General features: G+C 37.4%; 1 protein-coding gene across 2 annotated transcripts in view; it reads right to left on the reverse strand.

Moving 5' to 3' along the window:
- OXR1 (oxidation resistance 1) overlaps window positions 1-12,911 on the reverse strand; it is a 397,473-nt gene extending 384,562 nt beyond the window's left edge. For both annotated transcript variants that reach the window (XM_011994177.1, XM_011994176.1), the window contains exon 1: window positions 12,755-12,911. In XM_011994177.1, coding sequence (XP_011849567.1) covers window positions 12,755-12,777 — 23 coding nt within the window. In that variant the 5' untranslated portion in view covers window positions 12,778-12,911. The remainder of the gene's footprint in view (window positions 1-12,754) is intronic.
- Between the last annotated feature and the right edge of the window lie 1,588 nt (window positions 12,912-14,499).

Genomic DNA, 14,499 nt, shown 5'->3' on the forward strand with positions numbered 1-14,499 from the left:
AGGGCACTTGAGCCCAGGAGTTTGAGACCAGCCTGAGTAACATAGTGAGATCCTGTCTCTAAAAACATTTTTAAAATTAGATGGGTTGGTGGCATGTGCCTGTAGTCCCAGCTACTCAGGAGGCTGAGGCGTGAGGATGGCTTGAGCCTAGGAGTTCGAGGTTGCAGTGAGCTATGATCATGCCATTGTATCCTGGCCTGGGCAGCAGAGCTAAGGCACTCCATGTCTTTAAAAAAGTGTCTGCATATGGTAGGCACAGAATAGCCTTATGGAAACCAAATTATGTCACCTCTTTTTCCAATGTTGGGCTTTGTTTTTCTTTTTAACCAAACTCTTCAACCAATATTGTATACACACTCTCTGTTCCAAGGCCTAGCTGGGAGTCAGACTGAAGGCACTAATGAATGTCCAGCCATTTGTGATTGCAAAGCACCTGTTGAGCATCTAGGGCCAGAATCACATAACATGACCGCATCCCTTTCCTGGTAGTCAGATGTCTCGTGGATATTTCAACTGGGAAGCTGAGGTTTCATGTATCTCCCCATATATGTTCTGATGATAACTATAGCTCAATGTTTGACTTCAATTGATTTCATTTATAACCTACTAAATATATGTCTGTTTTATTCTCCAAATGCTTAAGATCTGAATTAAAAAAAAACCATGGAGGACTATCAAGCAAGCCTTCAAGAAAATTACTTTCTCACACTAATTTCATGAGAACCTAGAAGTAAAACAATGAATGCTTTCACAATGCAAGCAAACTATTTGTCATTAAAAGTAATGATAAAAACCACAATTACTTTTGCACCAACCTAATAATAGATGGCTTTTAAATCTTTTTACATCATCATCTTTACAGTGACTTAAACTATCTAGCTAGTTTTCCATAAAAACACTACTAGCAATATTACAGATTGAAAAAGATCATCAAAATTTCAATGAGCCCGATTCTATGCAAATTCTGTATCTGAATGTAATTTAATGATACTATAAAAACCTCAGGGAAAAATGTCTAAGTGAAAATGCACACAGGGACATCACTTAGTCTGAATTTCAATTTCTTTTGTCATAGTCATGAAGGCACTTTGTATCAGTAATCTAAAACCAAAAAGTAGTAAACCTAATCTAATTTTTTTGTCAATTGTTGGAGCAAAACCAATTTTCAATTACAGCGGGAGTCTACAAAGCTAGTGTGCACAAAGCTGAAAAACCATCTGGAACAATAATATTCCTCCTACATGAAATTTATCAGTGAGAAAAGACAGTGGACATCTTAGAACCCCAGTCTTCTGCAATGAGCTCATAGCTGAATTGGGGAGGCCCTGGTGAATCTGGCTCTTTATAAAGTCGTCTGTCAGTGGAGATTATTCTGTCTCTGTCGCTGCTGCGGGGCTGCTCTGATTACTTAGCACTGAAGTTGCTAAAATCATGCACCATTTTATCTAAACAGACCTAGATCAAAGGAAAATGTTCACTTGAGTTCAACCTTGTATCTATAATTAATAGTTTCAACTCACTAAATATCATTTATGTGACCTCTGTAAGTATAAATATGAGAATATTTAACTTTCCAAATTCTGAGAAATTAAAACACATGCAAAGGCTCAAACCTAGTTATTATGAAAAATAGATATTTCTTAATACTTGGAAATAGCATTAGCGAGTTAGATCGTATTGAACAATTAACTGATTTTGACCATAATAAAAATGAGTTTGTCTGACCCATCAGTAGGAAAACTTTAATGTTATCCAATAAAGAAAATGTAATCATTAAAAGAGAAGGAAAATGCATAAATGTTAAATACGACTGTAAAGCAGTAATAGGAAAAAAGTAATTATAACACTATGGTGTACTTCCCAGACATGAAATGGCAAATATCCAGGAAAGAAAATGATTAGCCATGCTTTTTGTACAGGCAGTGATTTATGTGTGTCTAGTAAAAGAAGACTCCAGTAGGCTATAATATTTGTATGCTAATAAGAGCATTTTTACCCCTTTCTAGGCAATTATGTAATGTTTAAGCTGTCTCAATACACTGAATCTACCAACCCACAGTGCCAAATGAAGGTGCGAGATACACATGAGTGACTTCTGTAATACGGATCATATACCATTGACACTACTTTGGCTAGGAGCCGATTTTAAGTAATTCCCAGTATATCAGTAATTCCAAACTTTTTGATTTTACATTCTGACTTTTTAAAAAACACATTAGGGCTGGGTGCAGTGGCTCACGCCTGTAATCCCAACACTTTGGGAGGCCAAGGCAGGCAGATCACTTGAGGTCAGGAGTTCAAGACTGGCCTGGCCAACAGGGTGAAACCCTGTCTCTACTAAAAATACAGAAATTAGCCAGGTGTGATGGCAGATGCTTGTAGTCCCAACTGCTCAGGAGGCTGAGACAGGAGAATCACTTGAACCTGGGTGGTCGAGGTTGCAGTGAGTTGAGATCACGCCATTGCACTCCAACCTGGGTGACAGAGCGAGACTATGTCTAAGAAGATATTAAAGAACACCCTAGCTTCCATCTATAACCAGTACCATAGAAGAAACCATATTTTACCATGAAAAGTATAGAAAGGTCATAATCTTAGAATAAAGTGAATTTTATCCAAAAAGGACACCTAGTAATTTTATACCAACATTCTCTCCACAACATGTTAGCACCCGGATGGGTACAGTGTTACACCTGGTTCCTCACTAAAACCACACACACATTAAACAGCCAGTAAAGAAAATTTATTGTTTAATGCACTTTTGTGTTTACATATTGAAATTAGCCTTAAAGTTTATGGGAGAGGGAGGGGATTTAAAAATAAGCATAAAACACAAGTTGGGCAACTGTAATACAGCTATTACTTAGTATCTATGAAGGATTGGTTCCAGGTCCTATCAAGGATACCTAAATCCAAGGATACTCAAGTTCCAGGTATAAAATGGTATGGAACTTACATATAACTATATACATCCTCCCACAGACTTTAAATCATCCCTAGATACTTATAATACCTAATACAATGCCTACACATTACTTCATTCATGTGGATTCAACATAGTACTTGGTGTGGGCCAAATTCAAATTTTTAAGAACTTTGTGAATTTTTTTCCCTGAATATTTTCAATCTGAGGTTGGCTGAATCTATGAATATGGAACTCATGGATATCAAGGGTGACTTGTATATTCTCAATTTTCACAATTTATAAAAACACAATCCATCTACTCACAAAAGGCAAGGTAAAATGTTTCTATAGACAACATCTCTTTTATACAGATTGAGTATCCCTTATTTGAAATGCTTGGGACCAGTAATGTTTTGGATCTTGGATACTTTCGGATTTTGGTATATTTGTATATATATGATGAGATAACTCAGGGGTGGGACCCAAGTCCAAACACAAAATTCATTTATGTTTCATATACACCTTATACACTTGGCCTGGAGGTAATTTTATATAATGTTTTCAATAATTTTTTGCATTAAATGGTTTTGACTCTGTTTTGACTGTGACCCATCACATAAGGTCAGGTGTAAAAATTTTCATTTGTGGCATCACATCGGTACTCAAAAAGTTTGAGACTTTGGACCATTTCAAATGTTGGGTTTTCAAATTAGGGATGCTTAACATATCATAGGGGAGAAGCCAAGATGGCTGACTAGGAAAAAAAAAAAAAACATAATAAGCATGTGAATTATTTAGCAGCAACCAAGGTATCCAGGGCCTCTCATCAAAATTGATTATAAGGCTGGTGTGACTCACAGAGAGAAGGAAAAACAGTGTGGTGTGGCGGCCCACCTGAGAGTCACAGGGAGATGGGGAACCCCCTGCCCCCAACCAAGGGAGGTGCTGAGTGAGCACCCTACCCAGCTGAGGAAACTGCTTTTTCCATGAAACTGTGCAACCCATGGATTAGAAGATACCACTTGCGAACCCATGACACCAGGCCTACTGTCTCAAGCCTGGAATGGGCAGATTCTTACAGCCTCTCAGCTGGAATCTGCTTAAGCCTGCTGAACTCCTGGGGGGAGGGGCAAACAGCACAGTTGTGGCTGCCTGCTGTCTAAGTCCTTTGAGCTCCTTGGGGGAGAGGCAGCAGTCAGCACTGGGACTTGAAACTGCCTAACCAGCTAAGCTCCCTGGGCAGGGGAAGGGCAGCACCCATTTCTATAGCTCCAGGCTGTGCTTTTACCCTGCTGGAGCCAGGGAGGCTTTGTCCCAAGACTTGTCCCCACAGCCCAACACACCTGCAACATAATATTGGAAGTTTTGGCCAGGGCAATCACGCAAGAGAAAGAAATAAAGGCTATTCAACTAGCAAGAAAGGAAGTCAAGTTGCCTCTGTTTGAAGACAGCATTTTATATTTAGAAAACCCCATCGTGTCAGCTCTAAAACTTCTTGAACTGACAAGCAACTTCAGCACAGTCTCAGGATACAAAACCAATCTGCAAAAATCAAAAGCATTCCTTTACACCAACAATAAGCAAGCAGAGAACCAAATCATGAATGAACTCCCATTCACAATCCCTACAAAGAGAATAAAATACCTAGGAATACAGCTAAGAAGGGATGTGAAAGACCTCTTTAAGGAGAACTAGGAAGTACTCCTCAAGGAAATAACAGAGAACACAAACAAATGGAAAAACATCCCATCCTCATGGATAGGAAGAATCAATGTCGTGAAAATGGCCATATTGCCCAAAGTAATTTAGAGATTCAATACTATTCCCATCAAACTACCATTGACATTCTTCAGAGAATTAGAAAAAAACTATTTTAAATTTCATATGCAATCAAATAAGACCTCGTATACCCAAGACAATCCTAAGCAAAAAAGACAAAGCTGCAGGCATCACACTACCTGACTTCAAACTATACTACAAGGCTGCAGTAAACAATACAGCATGGTACTTGTACCAAAACAGACATATAGACCAATGGAGCAGAACAGAGACCTCAGAAATAATACAACACATCTACAACCATCTGATCTTCGACAAACCTGACAAAAACAAGCAATGGGAAAAGGATCTCCTATTCAGTAAATTGCGCTGGGAAAACTGACTAGCCGTATGCAGAAAACTGAAACTGTACCCCTTCCTTCACCTTATAAAAAAAATTAACTCAAGATGGATTAAAGGCTTAAATGTAAAACCCCCAACCACAAAAGCCCTAGAAGAAAACCTAGGCAATACTATTTGGGACACAGGCACAGGCAAAGAATTTATGACTAAAACGCCAAAAGCAATTGCAACAAAAGCCAAAATTGACAAACGGGATCTCATTAAAATAATGAGCTTCTACACAGCAAAAGAAACTATCATCAAAGTGAACAGGAAACCTACAGTATGGGAGAAAATTTTGCACCTACAGTATGGGAGAAAATTTTTGCAATCTACCCATCTGACAAAGGTCTAATATCCAGAATTTACAAGGAACTTAAACATATTTACAAGAAAAAACAAACAACCCTATCAAAAAGTGGGCAAAGAATATGAACAGATACTTCTCAAAAGAAGACATTTATGCAGCAAACAAACATATGAAATACAGCTCAACATCACTGATCATCAGAGAAACGCAAATCTAAACTACAATGAGATACCATCTCATGCCTGTCAGAATGGTGATTATTTAAAAAGTCAGGAAACAATAGATGCTGGCAAGGCTGTAGAGAAATGGGAACGCTTTTACACTGTTGGTGGGAATGTAAATTAGTTCAACCATTGTGGAAGACAGTGTGGTGATTCTTCAAGGATCTAGAACCAGAAATACCATTTGACCCAGCAATTCCATTACTCGGTATACCCAAAGGAATATAAATCATTATACTCAAAGGACACATGCACAAGTATGTTTATTGCAGCACTATTTACGGTAGCAAAGACATGGAACCAACCCAAATGCCCATCAACTGTAGACTGGATAAAGAAATCATGGTACATATACACCATGGAATACTATGCAGCTGTAAAAAGGAATGAGATCATGTTTCTGCAGGGACATGGATGAAGCTGGAAGCCATCATCCTCAGTAAACTAACACAGGAACAGAAAACCAAACACCGCATATTCTCACTCATAAGTGGGAGTTGAACATTGAGAACACATGGACACAGAGAGGGAAACAACACACACCAGGACCTGTTGGGGGTAGGGATTGAGGGGAGGGGTCTTAGAGGATGGGTCAATAGGTGCAGCAAACCACCATGGCACACGCATACCTATGTAACAGACCTGAACATTCTGCACATGTATCCCATTTTTTAAAAAAGAAACAAAAAATAAAAATAAAAAATAAAATGCAGTAAAACAAAACAAAACATATATCGTGTCCTTAATTATTCAATGTGTCAGATTTGTTGAATCTTTTAAAATGTATAATACTGAGAAACTGGTGGCCAGGCACAGTGGCTCACGCCTGTAATCCCAGCACTTTGGGAGGGCGAGGTGGGGGGATCACGAGGTCAGGAGATGGAGACCATCCTGGCTAACACAGTGAAACCCTGTCTCTACTAAAAATACAAAAAATTAGCCAGGCAAGGTGGCGGGCGCCTGTAGTCCCAGCTACTAGGGAGGCTGAGGCAGAAGAATGGCATGAACCCGGGAGGCAGAGCTTGCAGTGAGTGGAGGTGGTACCACTGCACTCCAGCCTGGGCAACAGAGCGAGACTCCATCTCAAAAAAAAAAGGAAAAAAAAAAAGAGAAACTGGTTATATTCATGAAAATTCTTTTCCATTACCTTGGTATCTTTTATTTTTTTATTATATATTATTTTTCTGCCATATGTTTATAGTAAGAATACAATAGGAATTATTTTTCTAAACTTTGAAGAACACAGAGAAATTCTTTTGAATTTAGAAATCAGATTGTGTCAAGACTCTGCTTGCAACACTCAATTATTCCTATCACTGAATTTCTCTAAATTTACATTTCATATGAGCTCTCACCTGTAACCTAGTAAGGGAGGGCAAAATTTCCCATCACGTTTAGAACACACTCCAGTCTTTCTCTTGGCCTACATGCCTCCCTGCTACCTCTCTAAGCTCAGTTCCTGGGACTCTCCCCTTTATTGGCTGTTTTCCACCTACCTGGCTTCCTAGATGGTTCCCCAAGCATACCAAACACTTTTCAGCCTCAGGTTCTTTGTCCTTCTGTTTCTCTGCCTGAAATGGTTTTCCTCTAAGACTTGTGTAGTTCATTTCTGCTTAAATGTCACCTCTGAGGAGCCTCTTCATACCAACTCCCCAATCCTCTACCATCATACTCTATCTTTATGAGCTGCTTATTCTTTGAAGTTCATATCACTATCTGTCATGCTGACATATTTTTTATCTATATCTGTCTTCAGCACAGATATAGATAAAAATTAATCTAAGCTTCGTGAGAGCAGAAATTTCTGTCATTCATCATTCTCTCCACAACATTGAAAATAGTAAATTGTACAATGCTCAAAAATTTGTTGAATAAATAAATGAATGAATACAAATATGTTTAAATTCTAATTTAATAAAAATACTATACTGCCAGTTTAGAAATAAATTATACTAATGTATCTCTAATTGTGCAAGAATTATTTTAAAATTATCATTCATTCATAAACTAATTTTAAATTATTCTCAAAACTTATATCAATGAACCTACTCTTAAAAGTGGAACATAGGTCAGGCATGGTGGCTCACGCCTGTACTCCCAGCACTTTGGGAGGCTGAGGCAGGCAAATCACGAGGTCAGGAGATGGACACCATCCTGGCTAACATGGGGAAACTCCGTCCCTACTAAAAATACAAAAAATTAGCTGGGCATGGTGGCACATGCCTCTAGTCCCAGCTATTCGGAAGGCTGAGGCAAGAGAATCCCTTGAACCCAGGAGGCAGAGGTTGCAGTGAGCCGAGATCGTACCACTGCACCCCAGCCTGGGTGATGGAGCGATACTCTGTCTCAAAATTTAAAAAAAAAAAAAAAAGTGAAACATAAAACTAAGCGTAAATGAATGCACTGAATTCTTTTATTGACCATATAATGGTATTGAAAAGTGGTTGTTTAAACTGGAATAGTTTTATAATCAAGCTGAAATCTTTTCACAATTTTAAAAACAAATAAAAAAGAAAATGCAATACATAAAAGAAGATGGAGCATGTATACTAGGATAACACAATGTTGATAATTTTATACACTTATGGAAAATAGTAAGATTTGACAATCAATTTTACTTGATCATGCTGAAAATAACATCTCTTAGCCTACATATCTATTTTGATAACTAAAATGTCTCATAGACTAATTGTTCAAGTCCACAAATGGGTGGTGTTTAGAAACTCTAGCCTTAAGGTTTGGAACAGACTGCCCAGTATTATGTTAAAGCTTCTATAGTCTAAGGAAATATTGGTGTGATAATTCACTGTAGATCTTCCACAAGACAGTCAATTATAATTTATTTGAGATTGATGAAAAGTCTTACTTCAAAGCATATATTTAAATTCTTTCACCTGGATGATATTCAAAAGGAAGATGATATATGTGACTCATCATCAACCCCTAAAGAACTCTTGATTTCATGTTTATATTTTTCCCCAATACTGGTTGTAAGCTGGTGACGATCAACCAAGTATTTCTAATGACTTATGACCAATGGCAATTTTGGGAAGGAGGGCTGGTCAAGGTTACAGGTCTAGTAGGCATTGTCCAAGAAAGAGAACAGAGCTCATTAGTCTTTGTGTGGTTTGAACCTGCAACCTCAGACTCATTAACTGCACAGGAAATCAAACTCCTCTTAAAAAACTGAATATATGCAGAAAATAATATACATAAACGTTTTAAACAATGGTTTTCTGTGAATGATAGGATTTAGGTTATTTTTAGTTTCTGCTTTATGATTTTCGGTAACATTTGACCCTTTGCAATTAGTTTATTTCTTTATATTTAGGAATAAATGCAAGAGTTGTATTTGTAATTCTGAAAAAAAAAGTCATTTCATCCCAAGCAGGAAAAACAAATATTTCTTTTGTTTTCAAACACATTCTGCACATACCTTTTATCTTTTAAAGCACTTATCACATTAAATCAGAGCTATTTGATCACTTATCAGTCTTCTGGCTTATAAATGAGCTCCAGAAAGAGCAGCAGCCATTACTTTTAACTAATACTGTTTCCCTGTGCTTAGCACAGGACATGGCACATTACAGATGCTCACTGGGTTTTGAATGGCTCCTTGGAGTCTGCCTTTCATCCAGTGACTTCTTTCTCCCATACATGGCTCTAGTGGAATTACTATCACCTCCACAAGATGCTGTCCAGTCTTTAATAGATTTTGGGACCAAAATTAAAGTGTGTGCAGGTATCATGGTGAAAAAATAATTTGGGTCAAAAAGATGTCATCTTGCAAAATCAGTTGAAACTTTACTAGGATCTCTACCAACATACTGAGACACTCCACTACTAAACCAATTCCTTACTACTCTCCAGGCCCTACTACACCCTGAGTTCCCACTCTTTTAGTGTTACTGTACATATGTTGACCAGTATTTTGTCTCCAGTTACTTATCCATGCTACCAGAAACAATTCTTTCCCTCAGATTATCCTGGAACCTGTCCCCTGTTCGTAGTTTTCTGCAGCAGATTCTGCATATCCCTTTGTTTCTATTTCAACCAGCATCAACTTACTCATTGTCTCTCTCGGATCATTATTTACTAAATAGGAAGATTCATGAAACAATCAAGTTCCACTATTCCTTTTTTCCAACTGAGACTATAGTTTCTTGGAAACTTGAAAGTTTCCTAGATTAAATGTATTTCTTAGATTTTACATGAAATGGCTAAATTACTTTATATATTTTTTTCAAGCACCATACACATAACTATTAGAGCAAGAAAGCTTTTTTAATGTATAAAAAAGATAACTTTCTTATACAGGGTATTTAAAAGCTGGGAGAATTGCTTAGGTAGTTGTAAATATGCCTGTAACTATACTAACCTATACTTTTAAAATCTCTAGGTTTTCTATGAGAGTCCCAATAGGCATCCTGCACTTCCCACATTAACCTCAGAGTGACATTTTAAAATCAACACATGGATATGGTCAAGTAATATGATGTCATGGTAGGCAGACGACACTGTTCACAGATTGCAGGAAGTTTTGACTAGAAGCTCAGTGGTAACATTGACAAGAAAGCCAAGCAGAGGGAGTCTGGCAGAAGTGGAACTCAGAATCATCAGGGCAAACATTGACAGTGTTACTCAACTCCTAGACACGTGTAACTGCCCTGCAAGGCTGACCTCTGTGTTTAGCAGATGGATCATTTATTGACAGGTGTATTCTGCCAAGTGTACCCTATCCTGATTCCTTTGAACACTGGAAGCACATAGCTCTCCTTGTTATGATTATGTGGTTATCAGTTAAACTTCTGATTTAGATTCCCGTGTAGTTTTCCACAACAGTTAGAGAATGCACTAGTCAGGCTAAATCAAGCATGGCATACACTTAAATGTCTTATTTGAAATTAATAATCTTTCAACCCAGTTAGTTTTCCCATATCAGTCAATATTTTCATGTCTTTGTTTCTGGATTTCAAAACAGACAGCCCGATGAGGGACTATAACGGCTTAACTAAATTAATGTAATGATGAGTTATTATGCATTCCTATTAAATATTTATAAAACAATAATCCCCAAAATATAAATTAGAAGATGTTAGGAATACAGAAGAATTACAAAGTTTATTGTAAAAAAAAAAAAAGAAGAAGAATGTTAACAATGTCTAAACTAGGTATCAGTGACATGTATCATGTCATAAACATGTTTTACGTGGTTTAGATTTAGTTTCTGGTCTCCTTTGCTGCCAGCACTTGGGCACCCCAAATGCTAACTGGGAGAACAGGGATGCCAAACACCCCACAGTTGCATGGTGGGGGTGACACTAGTAAAACAAATTAATAGCTCCCTGCATGGAAATCTAATGCAGAACACAGCTAGAATCCAGGACAGTGCTGATAAAAATATCCAAGAACCATTTCTATAAAATCTGAACCTGTAACATGGAAAGAAGTCTTATAAATTCCAGATAGATGAATTACATAAGATAGCCTCACAATTTAAAGCTTTCTTTTAGACGGATAACATTTATTTACATTGAGTTACCTGCTTTGCATTTTTTTCACTCATTTCCACAGCAGGCACTTACAGAATATCTACTAAATTCTAGGTGCTGTTCTGGATAATCGGGCTGGAACCATGGCATGCAATCTCTCTCTGTGGAGTTAACTGTTTTGGAGCAACAATCATATCCTCACATAACATCAAAACAGTTAACAGAAGTATGCACCGAGGCCAGGCCTCAATTTTAGTCCTGCCCTGACCCTGTGAACCAGGCTAAACTGCACGCTCTCTTGAAATACAACAGTCATACCTGTTTCAATCTCCTCCTCCCACTTTCCGTTTCCTTTCCCCACCCCACCTCTCTCCCTTCCTTGACATGCTGCCTGCTTTTTGAGAACTCATCTCCTACACACAATTTGCCAGAAGTATAATTCCTTTAAGGAAATGTGTCAAGGTCTCCCAGGAGTTTGAAATGATTCACAGGTTCTACAAAAATTATATTTTTAAAAACTTTTAATGAGAACTTAATTTTAACAATAATATAATAAGAAAACATACTGTGCAGTAATAATTAACAATTTAAATAAAATTTCTGTTTGATTATACTTTAGTTTCTTCAATTCTTTTTTTTTTCAAACTGAGATTCTTAGCACCAGGCCAAAAGATCCAAGGATCTCTTCTAGGGAGTCCTTAAAAAGCAGGTTCTTCAGAAACATGACTCTGAATCTAAACAAATAATTATATCCTTCCCTAAAAAAAGTTGCTTACTTCACTAAAAATAAATTTATGGAGCTAAGTTGAGCCAGTAACAACTAAATTTTGATAAATTTATCAAAAATAAATTTATGATGCTACCTACATTTCTAGCACAAATTGAAGAGCAAGGATAAAATGAATTCTTAAAGAAATGAAAAAATTACCAGATTTTCCTTATGTTCATGTATTAAATAGTGTGAATTTATATAAATGTCACTTATTCACCTCTTTATATAAAAAAGTCAAAGTTCAATAAATATCTTCAAATTTATCCCTACTAGTATTGCTCTTCATTGCTATAGAAAAAGCTCATTATTCATCAGAAAAATATTTTTACACTTCTTTTTTTAAATCCCAAAGAGCTTTTAAACATGCATTGAAAGTCAAAGATTATTTAGAATGCCAGCTATTTAGAGATACGCATCCGTAACAAATTTTTCTCTTCCATATTTCAGTTCTGTTCAGTTTAATCTGGGTAGATTTGTTGAAATGTAAAACCTAAAGAAAAGAAGTACTGATGAGCAAATATCTGCCCCACACTGACAGTCACCCATATAGCTTATTAGTCCTGTATCTGGGAATATAGCAATAGCAAGGAATACTGAAAGGATATTATATTACTTCTGCCTCTCCTAGGGTGTGCTGGGAAGAAAGGTATTTGACGTCACTGGGATTCAGTGTGAGGCTTCAATCCTTTCTAGAGCCCCCAGATATCATAGCACTGAAAGTGTCAGACTTCTAATCCTAGATTGCTTTCCTTACCCTAACATGGGGCAATACTCTTTGGAAACCAGATTTTTAAGTTTTCTCTCTGCCCAAGTTCTGCCAGTACAACTCTCTCATAAAATATTGCTCACGATACATATTCATTTACATTTTAGGCAAGAAAACCATTCACTCACCATGACAGATTAGATACAGACATTGCAGCAACTTGTCGAGGAGTCTTCTCTTGATTCCAGAACAGGGAATTAGCAGGTCAAGTCACACCGCTAAAAATTTTAGCTTTGCTTCTGGAATGATGCACAAACCACTCAGTTACTCACAGTTTGAGAGGACCTATAAAGAAAAGAAATAAATGAATATCTCTAGTACCTGGTCTATATGGTTTCTCACAGATTTATTTCATCCAAATCAATGGTTTTGTCATGGTATAAGATATACACAAAAAATATTGTTTTTTTCTTAAAATGTAAGACATGTAATAAACCAAAGATAAAATTAAACCAACCATATGATGAGCGGAATGCTTTACTTTTAAAACCATCTGAAAGGTTAATAAAACATTCAATCCCCGAAGTAGAGAATTCAGGGAAACGAGAGAATGTGATTTGGAGGAACCAAATATTTTTTCATAAGGTTATACTCTCCAAATCAGTTTTACATACCTGAGATAAAAAGATTAGAACAAAGATCCTGATTAGCCCACAGCAGATAAAAAAGAAAGAAGGAAGGAAGGGAGGAAGGGAGGGAGGGAGAGAGGGAGGGAGGGAGGGAGGAAGGAAGGAAGGAAGGAAGGAGGGAAGGAAGGGAGGGAGGGAAGAGAAAAAAGGGAAGGAAGGGAAGGAAAGGAAGGAAGGGAAGGAAGGGAAGGAAAGGAAGGAAGGGAAGGAAAGGAAGGAAAAGAAGGAAGGGAAGGAAAGAAAGAAAGGAAAGAATTCCATGACACGAGTTACCATCACACCCAAGGCTTTAACAAAAAAATATTCACTAAATAATTTAGTGAGTTAAAGTAGTCACTAAATAATAGGAAAAATGATTTATATTGATTAACATGGGGGAGATAAGCCAGGGTGTTATTTAGGTAACAAATATGACAAACATCTCCACACATACATTTTGACACCTACTATAGTGTCCTATGATTTCGAATCAAAATCAATCAAATTAATTCCATAGTACTGTTAGCACTTTATTCAGTCAGGTCATTAATCCACTGTTTTTCAATTAAACAAATACCTATTGAGCATATTCTATGTGAACATACACTATCCTAGCTATAGCTCAGGGATGAATGAATAAGACATTGTTCTTGTCCTCAAATAATGTTTTATGTAAAATAAGATGATTTCAATAAAATAGGGAAAGTGTTCTAATAAAGGTACATCCAGGGCATGTCGGGGCACAGAAGAGGGGGCTTCCAGCCCAGTCTTAGGGAATTGGAAAGGATTTCCAAAGATGTGTTCCAAATGACTACCATTAGGCTTGGCTACAAGTTTAAGAAAATGCAACCCTAAATAAAATGGCTTAGAAAAGAGTTTATTTTTCTCTCATACAAATAAATCTTGACCTAAGAAGGCCAAGGCATATATGGCAACTCCATGGACACCAGGGAAGGAGGTGTCTTCCTTCTTGTAGTTCCACCCTTCTCAATCATGTGGTTCCCTTCATGGTCCAAGAGGCTGCTGAGCTCCAGCGAACATGTCTGCATTCCTGCCAGCAGAAAGGAGGAGGAAGGAAAGAAGGATGCTTCCTAACATTTACACATGACATTTCTGCCTACATTTTATTGGCCAGAGTTTAGTCACTTGGCCACTCTTACTCTAAGGACAACTGGAAAATGCAGCCATTATTCAGGGTATCTAGTGTCCTGTCAACTAAAGTGCTTATCGGTAAGGAAGGTGGGGAAGTGGATACTGGCAGAAAA

The sequence above is a fragment of the Mandrillus leucophaeus genome, unplaced genomic scaffold (assembly GCF_000951045.1).
Source record: "Mandrillus leucophaeus isolate KB7577 unplaced genomic scaffold, Mleu.le_1.0 Scaffold444, whole genome shotgun sequence".
NCBI classification, from domain to species: domain Eukaryota; kingdom Metazoa; phylum Chordata; class Mammalia; order Primates; family Cercopithecidae; genus Mandrillus; species Mandrillus leucophaeus.